At 37.5% G+C, this 15,455-nt stretch overlaps 1 protein-coding gene across 1 annotated transcript in view; it reads left to right on the forward strand.

The window, feature by feature from the left end:
- Positions 1-15,455, forward strand: part of PARG (poly(ADP-ribose) glycohydrolase) — a 116,720-nt gene that overhangs the window by 76,242 nt on the left and 25,023 nt on the right. The window contains exons 13-14 of the mRNA XM_043476335.1: positions 4,669-4,816; positions 15,023-15,101. Coding sequence (XP_043332270.1) covers positions 4,669-4,816; positions 15,023-15,101 — 227 coding nt within the window. The remainder of the gene's footprint in view (positions 1-4,668; positions 4,817-15,022; positions 15,102-15,455) is intronic.

Here is a 15,455-nt window from a genome sequence, read left to right on the forward strand (position 1 = left end):
GTGCATCCCTTTTAAGTAATAAATGTTGGCCTTTTATTCAAAGAATGAACAATAGCATGCACATTAACTGTATTTCATTTATCATTTTCAAGTGCGATATAGATTGAATAGAGCTTATCTTTTAAATTTAGTTATGTATCTTGTTCCAGTAGCAATTAAGTTTAGCTGATCTCAGACCTTCTTTGTTTCTCATTTCTATTCTGAGTACCATGATACTTAGCCAATCTCTCAGTTTTCAAGAGCTGTCTGTCTATTTTGTCTTTGCTGGGTGTCATTCCCCCGCCCCACCCCACCCCCCGCTCCACTGACCTGTTCGAGGCCCTAAGAGTGCTTGTTTAAACTATTCAGTATTTACCTAACCAGTCTTTCTGCTTTTACTTTTCCAGTACATTCCTTAAACTCTAGTCTAAATTATCTTCCTAAAACACAGATACAGTTGTTATTTTTCTTAGAATCTTTCCCAGAATCTTCAGAATTAAGTATAAATTTCTTGGCCCCCAGACCAACTCATTACCAACTTTGACTCTCCACATACTGTACTCTGCAGATAGGCATGAGGAATCTGCTTACCACTCTCTTCATGCAGCTCTTTGCCTGTGGTTTTTCCCAGTCCTTGTGCAGCAGTTCCTTCAGCCTAAAACCCTGTAATCTCCTGAGTGGTGAGGGCACTGGGAATACCTTTTGTTCTAATATTTGGTCTCTGACCCCAGTTCCTAACTAAGAGTGCCTGAATCCCTTGAAATTTCCCAGTATGTCTTTTGTTCTAATAACACACCTCTTAGTGGGCTCCTGGATACCTGCAGCATGGGGATTGGGCACCAGAAAGACTAAGCCATGATTATAAGTTTGGGACTTTCTGCCCCACCTCCCATCCTCTGGGAAAGTGAGAGGAACTGGAGACTCAGTTAATGATCAGTCATGCGAATGTGTTGAAGCTTCCATAAAAGTTTCCGAAGTACAGGATTTGGAGAGCTTTGGGGTTGGTGAGTGTGTGGAGGTACTGGGAGATGACTTGCCTGGAAAGGGTGTGGGATCTCTATGCCCCTTCCCATGTACCTTGCCCTGGTATCTACACCCAGCTGTTCCTCCGTGTGTGTGTGTGCTTAGTCGCTCAGTCGTGTCTGACTCTTTGTGACCCCATGGACTGTAGCCCGCCAGAGTCCTCTGTCCATGGGGATTCTCCAGGCAAGAATACTGGAGTGGGTTGCTATGCCCTCCTCCAGGGGATCTTCCCCACCCAGGGATCAAACCCTGGTCTCCCACATTGCAGGTGGATTCTTTACCATCTGAGCTACCATGGAAGCCCTGTTCATCTGTATCCTTTACTATCCTTTTCAATAAATCAGTAAGTGAAAGTGTTACCCTGAATTCTGTGAGCTATTCTAGCAAGTCATCAAACCTTGGAAGCAGATAATGGAAACTCTGATTTATAGCTGGTCAACTAGAAGTACAGGTGTCAGTCTGGGGCTTGAAATTGGCATCTGAACTAGGTCAGTCTTGTACGACTGAATCCTTAGCCTGTGCGATCGTTCACTGACTCCTGGTAGAGAGTGTCAGAACTGAATTGGATTATAGGACATCTAGCTGGTTGTTGCAGAATTGTGGAAAATCCATGCATCTGGTGTCAGAAGTGTCATGAGTGTAGTAGTAGCATGAGAATAAAAAAGAGACCCAGGAGTGAGTTCTTCCTATACAGTGTAGAAGTCTCTGTTACATTACTTACTAAATTCTGGGTCTTTAATTGTATATGACTATGTATGTACACAAGTTCGGTGTGTCTGTGTAATCTCAGTTCAGTTCAGTTGCTCAGTCGTGTCCGACTCTTTGCGACCCCATGGACTGCAGCATGCCAGTCTTCCCTGTCCAACACCAACTCCTGGAGTTTACTCAAACTCATGTCCATTGCGTCGATGATGCCATCCAACCATCTCATCCTCTGTCATCCCCTTCTCCCACCTTCAATCTTTCCCAGCATCAGGGTCTTTTCCAATGAGTCAGTTCTTTGCATCAGGTGGCCAGAGTACTGGAGTTTCAGCTTCAGCATCAGTCCTTCCAATGAATATTCAGGACTGATTTCCTTTAAGATTGACTGGTTGGATCTCCTTGCTGTCCCAGGGACTTTCAAGAGTCTTCTCCAACACCAGTTCAGAAGCACCAATTCTTCGGTGCTCAGCTTTCTTTATAGTCCAACTCTCACATCCATACATGACTACTGGAAAAACCATAGCTTTGACTAGATGGACCTTTGTCAGTAAAGTAATGTCTCTGCTTTTTAATATGCTGTCTGGGTTTGTCATAGCTTTTCTTCCAGGGAGCAAGCGTCTTTTAATTTCATGGCTACAGTCACCATCTGCAGTGATTTTGGAGCCCAAAAAAATAAAGTCTGTCTCTGTTTCCACTGTTTCCCCATCTATTTGCCATGAAGTGATGGGACCAGATGCCATGATCTTAGTTTTCTGATTGTTGAGTTTTAAGTCAACTTTTTCACTCTCCTCTTTCACTTTCATCAAGACACTCTTTGGTTCCTCTTTGCTTTCTGCCATAAGGGTGGTGTCATCTGCGTGTCTGAGGTTATTGATATTTCTCCCGGCAATCTTGATTCCCGCTTGTGCTTCATCCAGTCCAGCATTTCTCATGATGTACTCTGCATATAAGTTAAATAAGCAGGGTGATAATATACAGCCTTGACATACTCCTTTCCTGATTTGGAACCAGTCTGTTGTTCCATGTCCAGCTCTAAATGTTGCTTCTTGACCTGCATACAGAACTCCTCAAATAGAATAAGACAGGGTTAGAAACTGTTTCTTATGTGTTGCCCCGTAGAGCTTGGCATACTGTTGAGGACATAGTAAGTTTAAGACAAATAATCCTGGCAAGCTGAGTTTGCTTTCTCTTATTGTTGTTCAGTTGCTAAGTCATATCCAACTCTTTGCAACGCCATGGACTGCAGCAAGCCAGGCTTCCCTGTACTTCACTATCTTCTAGAGTTCACTTTCTCTTGAGGATTGTCTAACCCACCCACCTTTATTAGTAGGAACTTGGGGATCCCAACATAGTGCTCCATAGAAAACTTACATGTAATTTTAAACTAAATTTCAAGTATTAATTTCTTGTTAAACTAGATTTTTTTTAATCTTCATTTTTTCCCCCTTAGGTGTATTAAAACAAAAGTTTGTAATATTTATGCAGTTTGGGGCTTGTGATTGAATTTAGAAGGAAAAAATCTTTATCCCTTAAAAAGTTATTATACTCTGTATAATAGAGTATAATAAATAGGTTCATCCTATTATACAGAGCCTATTATACAGGGTGAAGTAAGTCAGAAAAAGAAAAACAAATATCATACACTAACACATATATGGAATTTAGAAAGATGGTCCTGATGAAATTATTTGCAGGGCACCAATGGAGACGCAGACATAGAGAACAGTTATGGACACAGGTGGAGGGTGGGCGGAAAGGAGAGGGTGGGATGTATGGAGAAAGTAACATGGAAACTTACATTACCATATGTAAAATAGATAGCCAATGGGAATTTGCTGTATGGCTCAGGAAATTCAAACCAGGGCTCTGTAGCCTAGAGGGATGGGATGGGGAAGGAGGTGAGAGGGTGATTCAAGAGGGAGGGGACATATGTATACCTATGGCTGATTCATGTTGAGGTTTGGCAGAAACCAATATAATTCTGTAAAGCAGCTATCTTCAATTTAAAAATAAATTAATTTAAAAAAAAAAACAAAAAAGAAATTACTCAGAAAAGGTTACTTCCTAAAATTTTCAAATCCTTAAGACAAGTGTTTGATTGCCATGTTATATAAAACAGGTATAGGCTATGTACCTTGAAGATATCATGGGTTCAGTTCCAGACTATCACAGTTAAGCAAGTCACATGAAGTTTTTGTTTCCCACTGTTTATAAAAGTTATGTTTACACTATACTGTGGTCTTTTAAGTGTCCAATAGCATTGATGTCTAAGGAAATGTACATGCCTTAATTAAAAAGTACTTTCTTGCTAAAAAAAGTTCCAACCATCATCTGAGTCTTCAGCAAGTCATAATCTTTTTGCTGGTTGAGGGTTTGAAATGTTGCAGGGATTACCAAAATAGGACACAAAGTGAGCAAATGCTGTTAGATAAATGGCACCAAGAGCCTTGCTTGGTGCAGCGTTGATATAAACATTCAGTTTGTTTAAAAAAAAAAAATTGCAATATCTGTGAAGTGCTATAAAGCAAAGCACAATAAGGTGAGATATATTTGTATAATTATATTAATGTCATATGAAGTACATAAACGGAAATTGAGTAGTGAATGGTGGAGAAATGACCTTAAAACCTTTCCAGATAAAACCTCCCTTGATTTGTAGCCCTCGGAGCACAAGTAAGGTTTCTAAACAAGAGCCCATAGATTACAATGAGGCTTTTGCCTAAAAGCTCTATATTCTAAGTTCATTCTAAGGTTTTGGAATCCAAAGAAATATTCAGAAATGCTAACTGCAGTGAAGTGGAAAGAGTGCAGTCAACCACAATCCAGTATCCCTGGGAAGATTGATAATTTGGGGATTGATTTTATGGGGAAAGAAAGGAAGGTCAGAGCTTAGAGGGAGTACTTCTTAATCATAAATGTAGGTATTTTAAATCAGCATTTAACATGTCACATTTTCCCAAATAGGTGGATTTTGCAAACCGTTTTGTTGGAGGTGGTGTAACCAGTGCAGGACTTGTGCAAGAAGAAATCCGCTTTTTAATCAACCCTGAGTTGATTGTTTCACGGCTCTTCACTGAGGTGCTGGATCACAATGAATGTCTTATCATCACAGGTTAGTCCTGAGGCATCTGGACAATGGAATAGTTCTCCATCTATGACGATCATGAAGACTAGAGGCCACTCAGTTATAGCTTTTCTCTTCCATGGGCATTAGTCCAATATTTTTTTTTTTTAAAAACTTTGTATGGGGGTGTGGCCAATTAACAATGTTGTGATAGTTTTTGGTGAACAACAAAGGAGTTAGTCTTAATATTTTATTTCATTAATTTATATTTGGTTTTTTTAAATTGTTTCATTTTTATAATATTGAGTAAGATATTTTATCCCCACATTTTCTTTCTTGGCTTCTTTAGCTGAGGAACAAGGGCAAAAATGGTTCAGTTACTCTCTAGTTTGAAAATTTTATGATATAGTACCCTTAAAAAAAGTGATTTGTCTTTGAGCATGAATCCTATTACTATCCTTTTATTATATTTCCAGAGTGATTTGTTGTACTTCAGTATGAGCATACTAAGTATAAAAAACAGTTGCAGTGTTTGAAGAGGGTCAATACAACAGTGAGCTTTATAGAAGGAAAATAAATCAGTAACCTTATATTTATTCTAATTTCTAATCTTAAGAGAGAAAAATGATTATCATAGTGCCGCTTTGATTTACGTTAACATGGGGGGAGAAAAGATGGAAACATACTCAAATTTATACTTACAGGCCTGCTATCAGGAATTATAGTATTTTCCTTAAGTTTCTTTAGATTGTAATATCACTATGTCAGAGTATTTTCTTTTGATAAGCTATCAAAAAAAATGATGGTTAACTCATAACACTAAAGAAACTCTTAATCAGCCACTGTAGGGAAGTTAAGCCTTTTTTATTCAGGTAACTAAAAGAACGTACTGTGTTGCGTCCAACTGTTTGCAACCCCATGGACTGTGGCCCGCCAGGCTCCTCTGTCCATGGAATTTTCCTGGCAGGAATACTGGAGTGGGTTGACATTTCCTTCTCCAGGGGATCTTCCTGACCCAGGGACTAAACCCACGTCTCTGTGTCTCTTGCATTGGCAGGCAGATTCTTTACCACTGTACCACCTAGGAAGCCCACCTAAAAGAACATTCCCATATAAAAGCCATAACCAGCCATCAGTTGCTGATGCTTTTTTTCTTTCTGCAAAAGAAGATTCATTTCCTCTTTCAGTCTATTCCCACTTTGAGATTAGTGCAGGAGACTAACAGACTAAGTATAGAAGAATTTGGTTGATTGTCATTCTCAAAGATTGCAGTTGGATGAAAACCGTCTCCTGTTAGTCATCTCCTGTTAGTTTTATCAAATGTATAACTCAGCTCATCCATCTACAAAGAGGTTAGACAGGACTAAGACTCTGGGGCCACATTGTTTACCTCAGATACATTTGTAGGCAACCTACAGGGATGTATCTAAATTTTGTCCCTTATGATCTGCTTTCAGGATTTCCTCTTTGTCTTTCAACTATTCTATGATGTGTATATCTCTTTGACTTTATCCTATTTGGATTCATTGAATGTCTTGAATGTTTATATAAATTTGGTACATTTTTGGCCATTATATCTTTAAGTATTTTTTGTGTCCCTTTCTCTCCTCTCTCTTTCTAGGACTCCTATTATGCATGTGTTGGTTCAGTTCAGTTCAGTCGCTCAGTCGTGTCCGACTCTGCGACCCCATGGACTGCAGCATGCCAGGCTTCCCTGTCCATCACCAACTCCCGGAGCTTGCTCAAAGTCATGTCCATCGAGTTGGTGATGCCACCCAACCATCTCATCCTCTGTCATCCCTGTCTCCTGCCTTCAGTCTTTCCCAGCGTCAGGGGTCTTTCCCAATAAGTCATCTCTTCACATAAGGTGGCCAAAGTTGGAGTTTAGTTGATACATTTGGTGGTATCACATTGGTCCCTGAACCCTGTTCATTTTTCTTCATTCTTTTTGTTTCTGAAACTGGATAATTTTAATTGACTTATCTTTGAGTTCACTGCCTCCTTCTTCTGCCATCTCTAATCTGTTTTGTAATCCTTTCAGTGAAATGTTTATTCCAGGTATTATACTCTTCAACTATAGAATTTCCATTTGATTCTTATCTCTACCGAGATTCTCTATTTGTGAGGCATTGTTCTCATATTTTCATTTAGTTATTTAGACATAATTCTCTAGTTTTTTTTTTTTTAGCATATTTAAAACATTTGACTTAAAGTTTCTGTTTAGTAAGTCCAGCATCTGAGCTTCTCAGGGACAGTTACTCATGAATACTTTTGTTCCCTGAATACGGACCCAACTTTCTTGTTTCTTTGCATGTCTCAATTTTTTGTTGAAAACTGGATGTTTTAAAAGTGGCAACTCTTGGAATGAGATTTTCTCTTTTCCTCAGAGTTTGTTTTTGTTGCTATTTCTTTAGTGACTTTCCTAATACTGTGAAATCTATATTTCATGTGTAGTCACTAAAGTGGATGGTTAGATTAGTGGTTAGCTAATGATCAGACAGACATTTCTTTAAACGCCTAGAACTTATAAGTCAGTCATTCTTTTTTTTGTGTGTGTGTGTAAGTCACTCATTCTTTGCCAAAGGGCTCTGTGTTTATGTTGGGGCTCACCTTCAACACTCCACCAGGCAGTTGACACTTCTTCCTGCTTGCATGGAGCTTCAAGATCAGAGTGACGCTTGCTATCAAGATATACATAACTTACTGTGTTTACCAATATTCAGTCAATTTTTCTTTAATAAATACTTCTCAGACTGCTGCAAGCCTTTGGTTAATTCCCACAGTTCAGAAAAAGATGATTCTCATAAGTTTTACCAGTGTTATTATTATTTTTATGGATAAGGAATTCTGTGAGGTTTTTATGCCATCATTTTTGCTGATGTGTCCTGATCTTTCAGAAGTACTTGTAGGTGAAAGGGCTTTCAACAAGTTATTCCACATCTTTTAGATAATGCTATATTATTTTTTATAATATTCTTGTGATTCTGCTGTTTTGGTGAGGTAAGGCAAAAAATAAAAATTGTTGATTGAGTTTGTGGGAAGTTTAGAATGGAACTTTAGCAAAGGAATTTCTTTTTTGATAGAAACGCAGGTTATTAACCTGAAGCATTTCATCCAGTATTCTGAGGCTGATCCAAAATGTACTAAAAGAGAAAGATAAAACCCTTTTATTCTCAGCATTGTCTCAACTCACATACTGGTCATCTGTCTGCATTTGTTGTGTATTATGTATGCAGATAAGAAGGATGCAGTTAGAAGTTATTAGGGGACAAAAAGTGTAAGGAACTACAGAACAAGAAAATTAAACTGTCATAAATTCATTGTTGGGCATATGAATACTTTGAATATTGATCTCAGACTGTTTTAGAGGGCACTGAAAGTCTGGAATGTGATTGTCTCCAGCATTTGAGTATATCGAATAATACTCTTAAACGATTTTTAATTTTTAGCTGTTAAGCTAGATTTGAACTGAAGACTCAGAACAAAATATTCCATCAGTTTTTGAAGATAAATTTATAAAAGATTTGTTAGAATGCAGGGCATTTAAACTCAAAGCTAATTTGTTTCATTTGCTTCACTTCTGTTGTACTAGAGAAGTAGTCTTTTGTCATTTCCCATTAATGTTTCTGTAAATAAAGAATGTAATTTCCCTGGTAATAGTAAAACATTAGATTTTTTTTATTTTTTAAGGATAGTTTCTCCCCAGTCTAAAAAAGCTTCATCAGTCTGGAGTTATATCTGGTCTCTAACTTACCTGCAGCCATTGTAAAATAGATGGAAAATCGCAGATCCATGATTCACCTTCACATCTGTAATTACCTCAGGCTAAGGACACCCAGGGTGACTTTAACTCAGCATTTTCCCCCATATCCACTTAACTCTATTATAGTGCCTCCTAATTAATATCTGTGATGTGATGTTCCCTTAATGGAAATGGCCATTTCATCATCTATTTGATGTTGGATTTCTGCCATCTCCCTTCTTAGGAGACTCTTAACCATGTACTGCAATCTATCTGCCTGATCAATTCCATTCCTTCAATGATTCATCCAGGCTCAGTGAGCTAATGGCTGTGACTGTGCTGCCTGAATCTGTAGAAGAGTTTGAGAAATTGGAAATAAATTAAATTTATCATCATTGTGGGGCATCTGGTTGGTATCAGACTTTTAAATGAATATGAAACAGGTCATGCAAACAGGCAAATACTTTTATCCAGACAGTGTTATTCCTCTACTTGCTGTGATTCTCCCTGGAGCAGTCATGAGTTAAAAACCTTTCAATAAGTATGGATAGAGGGAAGGAATTAAAAACTCTTAATCTTCCCCCTGCTTTGCTTTTCCCCTAATGTTCCACCAGAACATCCAGTAAATAGCTTCAGTACTAAAAGGTGTTACTGTGGTGCTGCGATATTGTTTTGATATTTCTGTGAGGACATAAAGAAAATGCCTAGACATGAAACTTACTGAGCAGAATGTTGGTATACTTAATATAAAACCTGCCCTCTAGTGAATCAAATTGTCCTAAACATCACAGGTCCTTATATCTTTTGTGAGTATCAGCAGAACTGACAGAAAGACAAAAGTGGACCCCGTTGTTTATAGGACTGGTACTTTTCATTGAGTAACACTAGAGGTGCCCATTGCTGCAAAAACAGCCCTACATCACTACTAAATGACACCAGCTCATTGGGAAAGATCCAAATTCAGTTGGAGTTTGGCTTTTCTTAATTATTAGTCATGGGAATGGAAGGCAAGAGTGTTCTTTCTGCTGCATAATCACCACTATTTTAATGATACTAATAAAAGTGGGGTAGATGGTTTTTTTATAAATCGTCTTGCTAGGGGCATAACCCATTAGTAAGTAAAATTTCTTTAATCTCCAATTATTTTTTGCTGTTCTCATTATAAATTTTCGTGACTAGTGGAAGAAAATAAGAATTTTTCTTACTACTAAATCTAAGAACTCATAAAGTTGTAATAAGCTCTTGAAAAGATTTAAATGGGTTCCTTAAGTTTTTAACTTAGGTGAAGATTTATCTTTGAACATGAAGTCTTAAGGCTATCCCTAGGGAGAGCTATCACAAAGGTCATTCAGACTTCTGTCTCTTCTTTGCTGTTATCGCTGTTTACCTTTGCATTTTCAGAAAAGTTTATCAATAAATTTAAATTTTAAACAAGCTATGGGCAGTTGTCTTTCAGAACAAACAACATAGTTGTGAAAGATGTTTACTTAGAAAACTCAAGATTTAATTTGTTGAGAGCAAAAGCTTTTGTATATACATTTTTGATTTCCCAAACCTGAAGGAAATAAACCTAACTTTGTTTCTCTTAGGAAAGAAGACAGAAACCGTTCTAAAATGCAATAGAAATTGATCATTGGTATTTTATATTTTTCAACCACTTTTCAAAAGACAGGTGTTTATTTTCTATAATTAAGAGATCAGAGTAGGCATTATTATTATTATTATTATTATTGCTAAGAATAATAAACAGGTTTGTCCAGTGCAGGGCAAAAAACAGAAGAAGATTGTTCCTGTCTCCTTATTTCCAATCATGCCAATAGACCAGGTTTCTTTTCAACCTTACCTAAATGGAGTCAGAAGTCTTTGGTTTCTCTAGCATGTGTGTCTGTGTGCTCAGTCGTGTCCAACTCTCTGTGACTCCATGGACTGTAGCCTGCTAGGCTCCTCTGTCCATAGAATTTTCCAGACAAGAATACTGGAGCAGGTTGCCGTTTCCTTCTCTGGGGGATCTTCCCAATCCAGGGATCCAACCCGTGTCTCTTATGTCTTCCGCATTGGCAGGCAAGTTCTGTACCAACTAAGCCACCAGGGAATCCCTTGGTTTCTCTACTCTCTTACAAAGTTGATGACACCAAATACCAACTGAAGGTATTGAAGGGTTTTAAATTTATTTGGTTTTCTAAGCAATTCTATGAGGTAAACAATATAAAAATTATTGACAGGCTTGATTTTTAGATGTTGAAATGAAGTCCAGTGAGATTAGGCTACTTAAGGATTCACTTTGGGTGATTCCTCATGGTTCTTACCATGCCATGCTCTTTGTAAATGAATATTTAAATATATGCCAATTACATAATACTTAGTCCAGATTAAGTATTTCTGGATTAATTTTAACCTCAGTGTACTTCCTGTTTTGCTCGTTAATTATATTTATGCAAGCAAGTACTTATTCAACTGCTTCTGTATTCTTACATTGTGCGTGCATGCGTGCATGATAAGTTACTTCAGTCCTGTCCGACTCTTTGAGACCCCAGGGACTGTAGCCCGCCAGGCTCCTCTGTCCATGGGATTCTCCAGGCAAGAATACTAGAGTGGGTTGCTATGCCCTCCTCCAGGGGAATATTCCCATTATAAGATCTTCTTGTATTACAAGATGCTAATGTAGGCACAAACGTTAATAATTTATAATTCCTGCCCTTGAGAAGCTGTCAGTCTAGTGAAGAAGACAGGTTACATTTTTAATGGTTTTATTGAAGTATAATTGGCATATAACAAATTATATATATTTTAAGTGTACAATTAGGTAAGTTTTGACATATGGCTACATACATGAAGTCATCTTTTTGCCTGTGTTTTAATTGGGTTTTTTTCTTTTAAATTAATTTCTTTATTTTAATTGGAGGCTGATTACTTTACAATATTGTGGTGGTTTTTGCCATACATCAACATGAATCAGCCACTGGTGTAGTTGTTTTTTTACTCTTGAGTTTTGGAAGTGCTTTAATATTTTAGTAAGTCTTTTATGAGGTACATGAAATAAATCTTTTCATTATCTTCAATGACTTTTGAAAAACAGAAGTTTCTAATTTTGAAGTCCAGTTTATATTAATTCAGGTTTTTGGGTTTTGTTTTGTTTTGGAGGGTTTTTTTTTTAACTCTTTCTGATTTGATTACTGTAGTTTTATAATAATTCATGAAATCAGTGTGAGCCCTCCAACTTTGTTCTTCTTCAGAGTTGTTTGTTGAATTTATGTACAAAAAAGCTTCTTAGAATTTTTAAAAATAATTTTATTTATTTTGGCTGCGCTGGGTGTTGGTTGCTTTGTGCGTGCTTTCTCTGGTTGTAGTGAGTGGGGGCCTCCCTTCAGTTGTGGTGCCTGGGCTTCCCATTGCGGGAGCTTCTCTCATTGTGGAGCACGGGTTCTAGGCACACAGGCCTCAGTAGTTGCGACTCACCGGCTTAGTTGCTCTACAGCCTGTGGAAATCTTCTTAGACCAGGGACCAAACCTGTGTCCTCTGTATTGGCAAGCGGATTCTTACCCACTGCACCACCAGAGAAGTCCTAGAATTTTAACTAAGATTGTTTTGAATCTACAGATCAATTTGGGAAGATTTGACTTTAAAAAAAAATTTTATTGAAGAATAGTTTTAACATTGTGTTAATTTCCTTTGTACGGCACAGTGACTAAGTTATATATCTATGTATATAGTTTTTTTCATATTCTTTTCCATTATGGTTTGTCACAGGATATTGAATATAGTTCCATACAGTAGGACCTTGTTGTTTACCCATACTTTATATAATAATTTTCCTTTCCTATTCTCAAACTTCCAGTCCTTCTCACCCCTACTCCCACTTCCCCTTGGCAACCACAGCCTGTTCTCTGTGTCTGAGTCTGTTTATGTTTTGTAAACATGTTCATTTGTGTCGTATTTTATCTTCCATATATAAGTGATATCATGTGGTGTTTGTCTTTCTTTTCTGACTGACTTTGCTTAGTATGATAATCTCTAGGTCCATTCATGTTACTGCAAGTGACATTATTTCATTCTTATTGATGGCTAAGTAATATTTCATTGTGTGTGTGTGTGTGTATGACATCTTCTTTTATCAGTTCATCTGTCAGTGAACATTTAGGTTGTATGCATGTCTTGGCTATTGTAAACAGTGCTGCTGTGAACGTGAGGGTGCATATATCTTTTCTTTGAGTACACTTGTCACACATTCTTTAAACTGGGACAGTTTCTCAACCTTGTGTTAGTTCACCTTGATATTTTTAAAATATATAAGCCAGTTACTTGGTAGAATGTCTCTTTTTGGGGGTTGCCCAATGTTTCTTCTTAACTAGATTCAGTTTATTCATTTGGTAGGAACCCCACTGAAGTATGGGCTTCCCTGATAGCTCAGTTGGTAAGGAATCCACCTGCAGTGCAGGAGACCCCAGTTCGATTCCTGAGTCAGGAAGATCCGCTCAAGAAGGGATAGGCTACCCACTCCAGTATTCTTGGGCTTCCCTTGAGGCTCAGCTGGTAAAGAATCTAACTGCAATGCAAGAGACATGGGTTCAATCCCTGGGTTGGGAAGATCCCCTGGAGGAGGGCATGAGAACCCACTCCAGTATTCTGACCTGGAGAATTCCATGGACTGTATAGTCCATGGGGTCGAAAAGAGTTAGATACAACTGAGCGACTTTCACTTTGCCACTGAAGTATATCTTTTGAAGAGAAAAGTAGGACCATAAAATCCACATACAACTTATATGCATAGATAACTTACAAGTTAGCCCTTCAAATACATGTTTCCTTTACTTATGGGGACCACATCTATGGATTCAATCAACTGCAGATTGTGTAGTACTGTAACATTTACCATTGGAAAAAAATTTACAGTGTAAGGGCACCCATGCAGTTCAAACTCACGTTGTTCAAGAATCAACTGTAGGAGAAGGAAATGGCAACCCACTCCAGTATTCTTGCTTGGGAAATCTCATGGACAGAGAAGCCTGGTGGGCTACAGTCCATGGGGTCACAAAAGAGTCACACACAACTTAGCGACTAAACAACAACAGTAACAATAAAGAAATACAAGAACTGCAAGGCTATGGCACCAACGCCACTTTTCACTTTTGTCTTCTGTCTCTGGAGCTCTTTTATATGTGCTATGGCCATTTTATCATTTGAGTTGGATGTTGCATTTGTCCAAAACCCTTGTTTGGATTGTGTAAAGGTGAAAAATACCAAAACAGTTGTCAAATGAAAAATTAATCTGTGATCCCGAACTGAGGATAAATCTAGAGAATTAATACATTCATCACATAAAGTGAAATATGTTATTATACTCTGACCACCTTAAATAATGTAAGTGTTTTTAAGCCTTTCTCCATTGCACTTTTATGCTATTCATTTGACTGTGGAATCCTGTTGCTTGGTCTTAGAGACATTTTTGAAATAGAATTGAAATGTTTTCTTCTCTGTTCCAGATGTTTGCAATAATGTGTGACTGACTTAAATTCTAACAATAAAAAGATACTTTCTCACAGGGGAAAAAATATTGAATGGAGAAAGAAAAAAAAAATCAACTATACTAAAAATACCATTAATCTTAGTTGTCAATGTTGTCTTGTTTCTCTTCTTGTTTATACGTGAAAAGTATTGTCTTGCTCAAGGTTTTCAGCTTTTAATTTTACTGTTTTGTAGATTCTTATCAAGCAGTTATTGAGTTGACCATAGAAGTTGGAATGAGCTTATTTAGTTAAATAGTAGAACACTGTTGACACCATTCTTTTTTATATGTTCAGGTCCCATGAATTAGAAGTCTGTGTTAAATGCCAAGCTTGGTACCTGTTCTTATCAGATGTTAATTATGCTTTTCTCCCTCCCTGTCTTCTCATGCATAATATACTGGTTTTACAAAGCCCTTTGAAATATTTTGCCTATTGATACGCAAATCCTAAATTTAATCTTATTGATACTTTTCTTAGGGAATGTTTTTATATAAAATTTATTTTCTCAACAATGCAAATTGAATATTACCATCAGATTATTGACACTGAAGACAGTGGACTTTTATAAAACACTATGTTTATGTACTCATAAAAGAAAAAATGAATATGACAGACTATTTTATTTGTTGATTGGACCATTCATTCACTGTATGTTAAATATTGTGGTTGCTTCTGGAAGCATAATATTTTTCTTCATGGGAAATAATAAGTCATTAAGACTGAAATGAACATGCTCAGTCGTGTCCGACTCTGTGACCCCATGAACTGTAGCCTACCAGGTTCCTCCATCTATGGGATTTTCCAGGCAAGAACACTGGAGTGGGTTGCCATTTCCTTCTCCAGGAGATCTTCCCGACCCAGGGATTGAACCCAGGTCTCCCACATGGTAGGCAGACGCTTTTTTTTATCTGTTTGTTTGTGTGTTTCTTAACAGAGACCATTTAGAAGGTGTAGTTTTTAAGAAATATTTTTTCTGAAAAATAATAGTGGCAGATTATTTGTTTCAGGTACTGAACAGTACAGTGAATACACAGGCTATGCCGAAACATACCGTTGGGCCCGGAGCCATGAAGATAGGAGTGAAAGGTGAGTTCATTTCTACTTTAGTATCACATGGCCAAAAGCTAAGGAATGTGGGCTTGACCCTGGTACATTCTGTCTTCCATCTACTCTTACTTCAGAAATATAATTTTCTTCTTAAATTCAATAGTACAGGTTCACTAGTAGTTAAAACAGATTCACCATCTCTATATACTCAGAAGAACAGAGAAGGAAAAGCCAAATATCTAAACCAAGACCAGGAAAGGCACAACTCTCTACAGGTGTCTCTGCTGCTAATTGTAAGCATCCAGTGAAGGTTAACTTCCAACAACAAACTTATTTCGAGTGGATTCTAATTACAACTTAAAGCCTTTAAACAGCTTTTTTAGTTGTCCTTAA

The sequence above is a fragment of the Cervus canadensis genome, chromosome 8 (genome assembly GCF_019320065.1).
Source record: "Cervus canadensis isolate Bull #8, Minnesota chromosome 8, ASM1932006v1, whole genome shotgun sequence".
Lineage (NCBI taxonomy): Eukaryota > Metazoa > Chordata > Mammalia > Artiodactyla > Cervidae > Cervus > Cervus canadensis.